A 12,289-nucleotide genomic window follows, 5' to 3' on the forward strand; every position below is an offset into this window, starting at 1 on the left:
GCCTTTTTTTTTTTTTTTTTTAAATATATTTTATTGATTTTTTACAGAGAGGAAGGGAGAGGGATAGAGATTTAGAAACATCAATGAGAGAGAAACATTGATCAGCTGCCTCCTGCACACCCCCTACTGGGGATGTGCCCGCAACCAAGGTACATGCCCTTGACCGGAATCGAACCCGGGACCCTTCAGTCCGCAGGCCGACGCTCTATCCACTGAGCCAAACCGGTTTCGGCAGCAGGCCGCCTTTTTGAAGTTCCTTTACAAGGCTGGTGCTTGGACTGGCGCTGGCTGAGATAACTTTCCATCCAGTGGTCATTACAGGGTTATTCACGTGTTCCTCTCATGAAAGGATATTGACTTGTTACTTAGAAATGACATCTACGAAGATTCACCACTAAGTTGTGCCCACAGTCAGCCAGCTTCTTCTTATAGTCTAATGCTTTCTTCAAGGACCTAAAGATACCGGTACCAAAACCTGCCCACAGCGAATGGCCAGAAATAAAAAAAACGGAAATCTATAAAAAATCTGAGATCTTTGATAGGAATTTCAGCTATTTCTGCCATTTTTATAAGTTAGGGATGATTTTGTTGTTAATCCTCACCAGAGAATATTTTTCCCATTGATTTTTCAGAGAGTGGAAGGAAGGGTGGGAGGGAGGGGGAGAAAAAGAGGGAGAGAGAGAGGGAGAGAAACATCCATGTGAGAGAGACACATTGATTGGTTGCCTCCCTCATGCATCCTGAAGGAAGGCTGGGATCGAACCTGCAACCCAGGCACTTGTCCTTAACTGGGAATCGAAACTGAGATCCTCTGGAATACAGGCCGGCGCTCTAACCACTGAGAACACCAGCCAGGGCAGGGATGATTATTTTAAAAAATGAAAGCACCACTGGCAAAAAGCCAATCTGAGTGATTATTCTGATTTTTTGTGACATCATAATGCTGGAGTCCAAGTTTGGAGGTAAAATACGTGCTAATCTTTCGATGTCATGTGAGCTCATTTTCTACTTTAGGCCACTGAAAACTGACGTCGTTTTTTCAGTCTGGGTTTCAACTAGGACAGCGGGCCAAAAACAGCACATGGTTACCTGCACCGAGGTTGGTTGGCAGGAAAGCAGCCAAGCCCACGATCTTAAACTTGGTTCCCCAGATATTAGACGTGACCTGAGCAAGGTAGTTGTGCTGTGGAAGAAAAGAGGGGAAGAAACTTACTATCTGTTCCCATATTTCCTATTAACAAGAAGACCAATAACACTCACTGCTTAGAAAGCCACAGGTGCCCCATGAAACACTCACCCCCACTTCGCCCACCACTGTGGAGCGCAGGGGCCAACACAGCCGCCCAGCCCCGGTGTAAACGGGCTCACCAGCTGCACGCAGCGAGAGGCAGACGGGTCCCAGTGTGCCTGCGTGTGTGCAGATCACAGGCCACCAGTGGCATTTGGGCACATTCACCTTCACCTCTCCTTTCCCGCAGTCACTGAACTAGAGACGGGATCTGGCTCTGAATCCATTTTCATCTTTGATGTTTCTCCTAAAAACATCAGCTGCCCTGACACCTTCCTGAAACTATCCCCTGATCTCTCAGTCAATGAAGTTCAAAAAAATGACAAGTTATCTCTGTGCCTAGCCATGCCTGCATGTGCGTGTATCCGAAGGCAACGACTGTGTACAACGCAGCTCCCCAAAGAGCCTACGCCCTGATGACGAGAGGGCCGGGGATGGCTGGCACACGAGGAAGTCACTGGGAAATGTGACAAGGCAGTTCTAAACTCGAGGCTCTGCAGTTACTGTGGCTGAGCCAGGCAGGGGAAGCCTTCCGAGGAGGGGAAGCTGGTCTGGGAGTGCGCAGGCTTCCAGCGGCCAAGGCAGAGCAAAGGCACAAAGGCGGGAAGAGGCAGGTGTGGCTGTGTCACCTGGCGGGGAGGGGGAGGCGTCGAAGGTTGCAAGGACGCCCTGTGGGATGTGGAGCGGAAGTAATGGGCCTGCCTGAAGGCAGGGGTGGTGAGGGGGACACACAGGGCTCTAATGATCTAAACTGGTGTCTGGGGTCGTAGGGACAGGCATGGGGCGGGGTAGCGAGGGCCTGGCCATCACCGAGCCCACACTGGGGAGGGGAAAGAGCTGTGGCGCATCAGGTACATGTGACCAACCGGGAACCCAGACACTACCTGAGTGATGTCTTCAAAGGGAAACTCTCTTCGCGTCAGGCTGGGCGAGCCAATGGAGGGCTTGCGCATCGGCAGCCGAGGGGACCGGGACATCTCCTGGGCAGCCCGGGACAGCTTGGGTGACTTCCGAGCCTCGATGTTGATCCTGAGGAGGCGAGGCGGGAGGGTGAGGCACCCACAGCCTGGGAGGCATGTGCCACCCTGGCCGAAAGGCACCCACACTCCCGGCACGTCCCTTCACCTTCCGGCAGTCACCCATGGGTGTCACATTCTTAGGAGCCAGGCCCCTTGATTTAACCAAGTCCCTCCCACCTATTTTTGCTTCATGAACAGGAGAAAAGTAGGACAGAATTATATACGGAATAATCCATATTTTAAAAGATAGTGAGGTTAGATCAAGCAATTCATTTGTAAGGAATCACAGAGAATTAACTATCTTTCACTTTCTACTGACTTACGGTAAATTCAGAAATGTCCACGTCTTCTGCCAGGGGTTTGCAAAATCAGTCTCGAGGAAAATGGCAGGTGGGAAGAGTCACTTCTCACCTTACGGCTACATCATTTTACAATTCCTAGCACAACACTGGGTTTCAACAGACCTAGCATTTCAGGCCTGCAACATTTAAATTAAATATTTCAGTGGAATGCAAGTTTTTCTGAAGCCCCCTCCCCTTTTTTTGTTTTGTTAATCCTCACTGGAGGATATTTTTCCATTGATTTTTAGAGAGAGGGTAGAGGAAGGGGAGAAGGAGAGAGAGAGAGAAACGTCAGTGTTAGAGAGACACATCGATTGGTTGCCTCCCGCATGCGCCCTAACCTGGGGCTGGAGATGAAGCCTGCAACCGAGGTATGTACCCTTGGCTAGAATCAAACCCAAGACCCTTCAGTCTGTGGGTGGATGCTCTCCACTAGCCAAATCAGCCGGGGCTCTGCAGCCTTTTGATTCCATGTTCCATCTGTGGTCTGCCAGTCTAACCCCAAGAGAGTGTCATAAAAATGAATGTGGTGGGGTGATGACATTCTAATAAAGAAAAGCCTACGCCTCCCATTACTGCTGAGCCTGATAAGACACCAGCACTCCACAGAATGGGAGCACGGGGAACTGAGCTGGTGAAAGCCCTGTGTGAGGTGATCAGCCTGCCTGCTGCATGTAGGGGAGTCAATGCAGGGAAAGACGGAAGGAAGGAGGACGAACTATGGGGATGGCAACATCCAGAAATCTTAAAAAGGTCCTTTATAGGTGAAGGATTTAGTTACTTTTTGTTAAATGTCCTCTCTGCTTAAGTTACAAGAAAACCCAAAACACTATAGAAGTATAGTAAAGTTCATAATTTTATTTATAATTTTAACACGCTTAGAACAAAGATGAAAAAAAAAAATCAACCAGATTGCTGAAGCAACTGGATATCTATGTGGGGAAAGTGAACACCGACCTCTAACACACTATGCACCAGAATTAACCCCAGATGCACGTGAGAGCTAACACTACAAAGCTTCTGGAAGAGAACAGAAGAGTGTCTCGCCCTCACAGTGGACACAGATCTCCGAACCAGGGCAAAGAAAGACTCACCACAATGGAAGAAATTCATATGTGTATTAGACTATATGACAGTGCGCATGCCTGACAGGGAATCATAGCTAGAATACATAAAGAATCTTACAACTCAAAAAGAGCAAACAATGCAATAAAAAATGGCCAAGGACTTGAACAGACACTTCACAAAGGAAGAAGCTCAAATGGCCGATAAACATGTAAAGAGCCTTTAGCATCGTCAATCATTACACTACAATGAGATCCCACCGCACCCCCCCCCCCCCGCCCCAGAATGGGTAAAACGATTTTTTTTTTTAATAAATCTTTATTCAGATTATTACAATTATTTCTCCTTTTTTCCCCCATAGTTCCCCTCCAGCCCTTTCCCACCCCACCTTCTGCCCTTACCTACCCCCCACTGTCCTCATCCATAGGTGTATGATTTTTGTCCAGTCTCTTTATGAACCCCCCCATACCCTTTTCCCCCTGAGAATTATCAGTCCACTCCCTTTCTATGCCCCTGATTCTATTGTATTCACCAGGTTATTCTGTTCCTCAGGTTTTTAATTCACTTGATTTTTAGGTTCACTTGTTGATAGATATGTATTTGTTGTTCATAATTTTTATCTTTCCTTTTTTCTTCTTCCTCTTCTTTAAGAATGCCTTTCAGCATTTCATATAATACCGGTTTGGTGGTGATGAACTCCTTTAGCTTTTTCTTGTCTGTGAAACTCTTTATCTGCCCTTCAATTCTGAATGATAGCTTTGCTGGGTAGAGTAATCTTGGTTGTAGGTTCTTGCTATTCATCACATTGAAAATTTCTTGCCACTCCCGTCTGGCCTGCATAGTTTCTGTTGAAAAGTCAGCTGACAGTCGTATGGGTGCTCCCTTGTAGGTAACTAACTGTTTTTCTCTTGCTGCTTTTAATATTCTCTCTTTGTCTTTTGCTCTTGGCATTTTAATTATGATGTGTCTTGGTGTAGTCCTCTTTGGATTCCTTTTGTTTGGGGTTCTGTGGGCTTCCTGGACTTGTAAGTCTATTTCTTTCACCAGGTGGGGGAAGTTTTCGGTCATTATTTCTTCAAATAGGTTTTCAGTATTTTGCTCTCTCTCTTCTTCTGGCACCCCCATAATTCTGATGTTGGTACGCTTGAAGTTGTCCCAGAGTCTTCTTACATTATCTTCAACTTTTTGGATTTTTTTTTTTGCTTTTTGCTTTTTCGGTTGAGTGTTTTTTGCTTCTTTGTATTTCAATTCTTTGACTTGATTTTTGTGTTCCCCTTGTCTGTTTTTGGGTCTCTGTATAATATTTTTTATTTCAGTCAGTGTATGTTTAATTTCTAGTTGGTCCTTTTTCATCTCTTCGAGGGTCTCGTTATATTTATCGGCCTTTTCTAGGATATTCTTAAAAAGCCTTATAACCGTGGTTTTGAATTCTATATCCAGTCGTTTGTTTTCCTCCATTTCTTTCGTTTGTGATCTGATTCTTAGACGCCGCATTTTCACTGCTTCCCTGAGTTGGTAGATTTGTGTGCTAGGTTTCCAATTTGGTCCAGTGGGTCTGCCTCCCCAGTTAACCTGAGGTGGACACTCTTGGTGCACACCTTTGTGGACTGTGTGTACAGCCTTGTTGTAATTAAGTCTTTATTGTTGTTGGTATCACTGGGAAGAATTGACCTCCAGGCCAGTTGGCTGTAAGGATCAGCTGTGTCTATGCTGGGAGAAGTCCGGTGCTGGAGACAGCCTTATAGGATTAGACTTGCCAAATTGCACTAGCCTCTGTGCTCAGCTTGGATGGGGTGGAGTCTCAGTCTTGGCTTCCCATCAGCCTTGCCCTTGCTAGCACGTGTGTGCCTTCAGTCCTCTGCCTTCCCGGCTCCCGATTCTCCGCCCGAGAGTCCAGACTCCCCCCACAAGAGCGTGGGTCTCCTGGGGCTCGCCTGGAACTGGGGTTCACTGCAGTCAGAACTGGGGCTCACTTCAGTCAGAACTGGGGTTTTGTGCCGTCAGGAGCCTCTCACTCCCTTCCGCTAGGGAAAGCCTGTGGCAGCCTCCCGCAGCCTTTGTGCGCACTGGCGCGAGCGGACTTTCAGTCTTCCGCCTTCCCCGGCTCCCGAGTCTCCGCCCGAGAGTCCAGACTCCCCCCACAAGAGCGTGGGTCCCCGGGGGCTCGCCTGGAACTGGGGTTCACTGCAGTCAGAACTGGGGCTCACTTCAGTCAGAACTGGGGTTTTGTGCCGTCAGGAGCCTCTCACTCCCTTCCGCTAGGGAAAGCCTGTGGCAGCCTCCCGCAGCCTTTGTGCGCACTGGCGCGAGCGGACTTTCAGTCTTCCGCCTTCCCCGGCTCCCGAGTCTCCGCCCGAGAGTCCAGACTCCCCCCACAAGAGCGTGGGTCCCCAGGGGCTCGCCCGGAATAGGTGTTCAGTGCAGTCAGAACTGGGGTTCAATGCGGTCGGGGGCTCCCTTCCCCCTTCCGCCAGAGAAAGCCAGCCAGGCACTCCGCCGCCCTTCCTCTCTGCGCGCACAAAGACCCTTTGCCGTACCTCCAATTCTCTGTGAGCTTTTCTCCTTCCTTCTAGTTGTAGAATTTTCACTCAGTCAGCTTTCCTGCGGTTCTGGGTGGTGTCCGTTCTGTCTTTTAGTTGTAGTTTTGAAATTGTTGTGCGAGGCAGCAGTTTAGGTGTTTACCTATGCCGCCATCTTGGTTTCTCCGGTAAAACGATTTTTTAAAGATGGCGATACAACTGGAGGTGAGAAGGAAAGCAGCTAGCACCCTCACACTTTGCTGGTGGAACTCACAATAGTATAGGCCTTGGAAGACTGTTCGGCAGTTTCCAGAGCAGTTAAACACGCAGCTACCCCAGGCCCTGCAACTTCCCTTCTAAGCACACGCCTCAGATAAACGCATGCACCTGTCCACAAAAAGACGTGTACGAGAAGGTCTATAACGGTTTCATTCATCATAGCCCCAAACTGTTCTACCAAAGCCCATGACTTCGTAAACGGAGTGAACCAATGGTAGTATATTCATTACAGTGGAATTCCACAGCACAAAAAACTACTGCTGGACACAACAACAGGAGTGAATCTCAAAATCATTACATTGAGCAAAGGAGTCAAATAGAAGAGTACGTACTGTTTGGTTCCGTTTATGTGAAGGTCAAGAAGAAGCAAAACTAGTCTATGGTGACAGAAGTCAGAAGAGTGATTATTCTAGAGAGTGGGCATCGAACGGGAGGCTGCACACAGAGCTTCCGTGATGATGGAATGTCCTTTAACCTCATCGGGGTGGTGACAACACTGCCTTAACCAGCTGCGCAATGAATTACGTGTTTCAGATCTGGGCAGGTATGTATCTGTATGCAAACTGTACTGTAATCTGGCACGGCATCACAGAATTTAAGCCAGAAGGGCTCTATCTTAGTGCAGACCTGGTCTACCCGTGAACTTGTACAGAGAATGACCTGAGTATCCAGTCAGGATTTGTACAGTTACACAGCCCACAGGTAGTGACACCAGGATGAGAAAGGGGATGCTTCTTACCTGTGACACCAGGGCCCTTCCATCTACTCTTACAGCTCGTTTCGATTTTTAAAATAAAACGCAGGGTCTAAAGTTTTTGTTTGTTTACTATTTTCCCTCTAATTACAGAATTACAGGCACTGAATCTGACAATCTTTTCCACACAGTACCTACACTGTAACACCTTTTCCTCACTTTCTCAAACTGTATGCCTGGGGGCTCTGGCCACTCTGTGCCACCCACCACCAGCACTGACCCCAGAGAAGCCCTGGGGTTTAGCTAACTTCCCACCGGGTGTCTTTCTGTCCCAAAGAAAGAAGGAAGTTGTTGTAGCCACTGCAGGCTGACCTTCCGGGTGAATGTGGGGGTGCAGGTCTCTCTGTGCTCTCCTGGGTTGGTTTCAACGGGATCTGCTACAGGCACAACACATACACCTCCAGGGACACAAAAAGGGGCAAACACCCAGAAGAGATTACCTTGGGAGTTTGGGTGATTTGCTTGCTTGGGAGATTTTGGGAGATTTCTTGGCAGCCCAGTCATCACTTAGTTCGATGTCACTGGAGTCCGAGCAGTTGCAGCTGTCGATCATGGTAGAAATCAAGCTGTTCCCATAGATTTCATCTGGTAAGACACCAACCAGCAAGTGTAAGGGAAGTGACCTTAGACCCTAACAATGATCATTACTAGAAACTAAAGGACAGGCCATCATTTGAAGTCCAGAGAGTGAAATAGAAAGAAGCAGAGTACTGCTGCCTTTTACATTTTTTATGCTATGATATTTTCTAAGCAAAAGTAGGCAATTACTTCTACATTTATCAAATGGGCACAGTATTTTAATGCCCTGAGAGAGGGGAGAGGAAGGGGAGTACTTTACTGTGCCAACAGCTGAGACCAAAATGGCTTCACTGCTGTGCTTATGACACACCGGGAGTCAGAGACTTGTGGGCTGCCCAAACCCGAGTGAGGGTCTTGCTGACTCTTGGACTCCCCCCAAACCTATTTCTGATCTGGGGTCTGGGAAAGCCCTTGTTGGGTCTGGGCCTGCTCTCTGGAAAGGAGACCCGACGGAGCCGTCACGTCTGGCTTGTAGACCAGTCTGCTGGCCTTGCCCCCAGGTTGTCTATGGGGGCCTGGCTGTCCCACTGGTGGAGCTGTTTGCAATGGCTCAGGGAAGCCTGTGCAGTCGGACTCCAGGGTAGCTCCGGGTTCCTCTGAGGGTACCTGTATAGCAGCCACTCAGGATAACTCTGCAAACTGGCCACCAGGCAGGAGATTGGAGGCCCCAAGGCAGAAGGTGAAATGCACAGAGGTGGGGCCATCACAAAACTACTAAGTAGATGAAGCTCATGTCTGATATCCTCCTCGAAATCCCTCCTCCTTTGCTCCTTCCTCACACACCCCACGTCCCTTTACTACCCAAATCCCCCCACCCGAGGGCTGCCCTCACTGGAAGTTCCCCATTCTTCAAAAATGGCTGTTTTTCTGACTAAAACCTCATTCCCACAAGGCTCCAAAAACCTTACCAAGTAATAAAAAAGCCAAATCCTTCAATCATACTGAAATAACTTACAGGAGGAGCGTGATTTTACCATTTGAAAGGACTGTTTACATCGGAAAGGATGAGTCTGTTAATCCAATCCCATCTCTAAATTTCTGAACATATGGCGGCGACACCTGTGAACAGGGCCTCTCTGAGGCCCCTGGAGGCAGAGCAGCACAGCTTGGCACACCATGTGGAAGGAGGCTGGCTGATGCCCGGTCTGCGTGCCTGCATTAGCCCTTCTTAAACCGCTTACTGAATCAGAAGGCACAACTCGCGGCTCCAGCAAGCTACAGTGGTATGCCTTTGAGTTCGATCAAGAAAAAAGACTCCATTCCCGTGCCCTGAGCAGTCCTTCCCTATTTAATTTAGGAGTCGCTGGATCAGAGGAAGCTTGGCTACAATTCAAACACGCATGTAAGGCCGCAGACTGCTTCCACGTGTCCATAGCACAGAGCTGGTCCACTGACTTGACATTCAGTAAGGCATAGTCCACTCAACCCCTGACCTTCTTGCTAATGCCAGGACTTCGCAAATGCTACATGCTATACCATTACTTTTTTCCATTACTCGTGTCACAGCTCGTTCAGGCTGCTATAGCAAAATGCCACATTTGGGGTAGCTTACAAACAACAGAACTTATTTCCCACGGTTTGGAGGTGAAGTATGAGATCAGGTGCTGCATGGCTGGGTTCTGGTCACGGCCCTCTAGGCTGCAGACTGCTTCTTGCTGTGTCCTCACTTGGCAGAAGCGGCTGAGGACCTTTCTGGAGCCTCTGTTACAAAGCACTAACCTTGGCATTATAAAGGCTCCACCCTCATGACCTAGTCACTTCCTAGAGGCCCCACCCCCTAATCTGGTCACACTGGGTGTTCGTATTTCAACCCAGGAATCTGAGTGGGGGGTGGACACAAGCATTCACCACTAATTTTTGGGTTGTCTCCCCAACTAGTGTATAAAGTCCATGAGGGAAGGAGTTGCCTGTCTTGCCTCCTGCTGTAACCACAGAGATGAGCACAGCCCCCGGGACAATAAACACTGCCTGACAGACATGGGACCTTTGTTCTGCTGCCTGTGCATCCCACCACAACTGCAGCAGAACCCTGGGTGTGCGGTGGCACTGGTGATGCCAAAGCTCCCAGGGATTCCCCGGGGCACACCAGGCTGTGGACACCATTCACCTAGGAGCGCAGTGGGACCTCCCGCAGCATGGATTTAAAGGGGTGTGTGCGCTCTGAGCACATGCCCTGAGCCTGCCTGTCTGCCGCTGATCATCAACACGACGAGAGATCCAGTCATCATACAGATCCACAAGCTGGGAGGCCAGGGCTGGTTGGCCAGACGTACCTCTTAGTTCCACAGGGGTGGTATCATCAATTTATTGTGGAAATTCTGGAGCAAACATCCACGTTGTAGAAAAATATGTTGGGATTGCTCTTTGAGAACCAAAGTTTGAACTATCTGAGGCTTCACATTCCAATTTATCAGTGTTCAAAAATATGCTTATTTCATTTGAATTGAAGGCTTTTCAAAATATGCAACTGAATCAGATACATTATTATAATTAAAAAAATCTTTACTTGCCGTTTTAACAACTTCAATATTTAAAATCCTGTCTTAGTTTGCCCAGGCTGCCATAGCTGTGTGATGGCTTACACACAGAAATTTATTTCTCACAGCTGAGGAGGCCGGAAGCCTGAGATCCAAGTGTTGGCTTGGTCAGGTCCTGGTGAGGGCTCTCTTCCTGGCTTGCAGGCAGCAGCCTTTATACTGTCTGCACATGGCCTTTCCTCATCGTATGTGTGGAAAGACAGATCTCTCTTCTTCTTCTTACCAGGCCACCAATCCTGTTGGAGGGGGACCCCATGCTTATGGCTTCATTTATCCTTAATTACTCCCTAAAAGCCATGTCACCCTGGGGGTTAGGGCTTCAACATATGCAATCGGGGGGGGGGGGGGGCGGGGAACGGACACATAATTCAGTCCATAGCAAGCTCTGATTAAAGGTTCCTTTTGAAAATTTGTGGATTTTTGCAAAAAAAACCACCTTTTTTATTGGGACTCATGCTATCTACTATAAAGATACACACTGGTAATTCTGAGGAACACGTTTGTTAAGTTACTTGGAGGACACTGACAACAGCGGACCTCAGTCGTTACAGCATCAGTCACCCCGGTGCCCATGACGTTGCAGATTTGTAGGCCTCACCACAGCCCTGCTGAAGGGACACAGGGGCAGGCCCAGAGCCTCCCAGGAGGAGGGGAAACAGTGATGTGGAGGCGTGACTTAACCAGCTTCTCCTCATGAGAAGCTCCTGGCTTCCCGGAGTCAGGAATCTTCCCCTCCTCTGAACCAGTTTCCATGTCCCATTCAGCGGGCTGTTAGTCACAGTCTGCCTTGTGACATGTCTTCTATTCTTGCCCTGAGATATTTATTTATTTTTATTTATTTTTAAATATATTTTATTGATATTTCACAGAGAGGAAGGGAGAGGGATAGAGAGCTAGAAACATCGATGAGAGAGAAACATCGATCAGCTGCCTCCTGCACACCTCCCACTGAGGATGTGCCCGCAACCAAGGTACATGCCCTTGACCGGAATCGAACCCGGGACCTTTCAGTCCGCAGGCCGACGCTCTATCCACTGAGCCAAACCGGTTTCGGCACCCCTGAGATATTTAAATCTTGACTTTTTTATTGAACTTTTCAACTGTCAGGCTGTCCTATCACCCCAACAGGGACTAAACACTGCACGAGAGCAGACACACCTGGTATTTCTTCATGACACAGGACAGTGCACAAAGCTGGCACTGAATACGGATTGTTGACTTGCTTTGCTTTTCAACGTTTTCATTATTTTAATCACAAAAATAAAACATCCCTTCCCCATAGGACTGTTAACAACTGGGTGAGGGTGTGTGTGGGGTGAGCTGAGCGGGTGAGCATGAGGAGGAGGAGGTATTGGGCGGTCCACCCTGCAGCACACCCGCCTGCTTCCTCTGCCCTATGTTTTCGTGGGAACGTATGCACCCCGGGACAGAAGCAAGCTGTTCATGTCAGTTCCCGTCAGCAGCTAATGTGAGTGTGGGTTTCACATAACTGTACACGTGGAGGAAGCTTACCAACAAGGACACTAGATGAGAAGGCGTGATGAGTGCGCTGGTTCAGCCTTTAACACTTCCTTCCCTCCTTCGGTCACCTCTAACCATCATGGCTCCTTTCTTCCTCCATCCCCTAAAAATCACATTTTCTTCTAAATTCACACCCACAGCCCTTCTGGTTTTGTCACTTTGCTTCCTTCCTCCCCTCCTTTTCGCTTGCCTCCCTACCAGCCCCCATTTATTCTACTCGCTCTCCTTGTTCTTGGTACTAGTTCATCACGTGAGTCAAAAGAAGAAAACAACCCAACTGAATACTGGAGTGGTTAAATGAGGCCAAGCTTGAAAAGCCACTGCACTGTGCCTCTAGGATATCTCTGGCCATAGCGCAGGTCACAGTGGCTTCAGGGACATAGCGAG

The 12,289-nt window shown here is 48.5% G+C and overlaps 1 protein-coding gene across 2 annotated transcripts in view; it reads right to left on the reverse strand.

Moving 5' to 3' along the window:
* Positions 1 to 12,289, reverse strand: part of TULP4 (TUB like protein 4) — a 149,998-nt gene that overhangs the window by 11,927 nt on the left and 125,782 nt on the right. For both annotated transcript variants that reach the window (XM_080666165.1, XM_080666166.1), the window contains exons 10-12: positions 7,706 to 7,850; positions 2,173 to 2,317; positions 1,090 to 1,183 (exon numbers count right to left, since the gene is read on the reverse strand). In XM_080666165.1, the coding sequence (XP_080522291.1) occupies positions 1,090 to 1,183; positions 2,173 to 2,317; positions 7,706 to 7,850 (384 nt within the window). The remainder of the gene's footprint in view (positions 1 to 1,089; positions 1,184 to 2,172; positions 2,318 to 7,705; positions 7,851 to 12,289) is intronic.

Source organism: Plecotus auritus (genome assembly GCF_963455305.1).
Source record: "Plecotus auritus genome assembly, chromosome: 4".
Classification (NCBI taxonomy): domain Eukaryota; kingdom Metazoa; phylum Chordata; class Mammalia; order Chiroptera; family Vespertilionidae; genus Plecotus; species Plecotus auritus.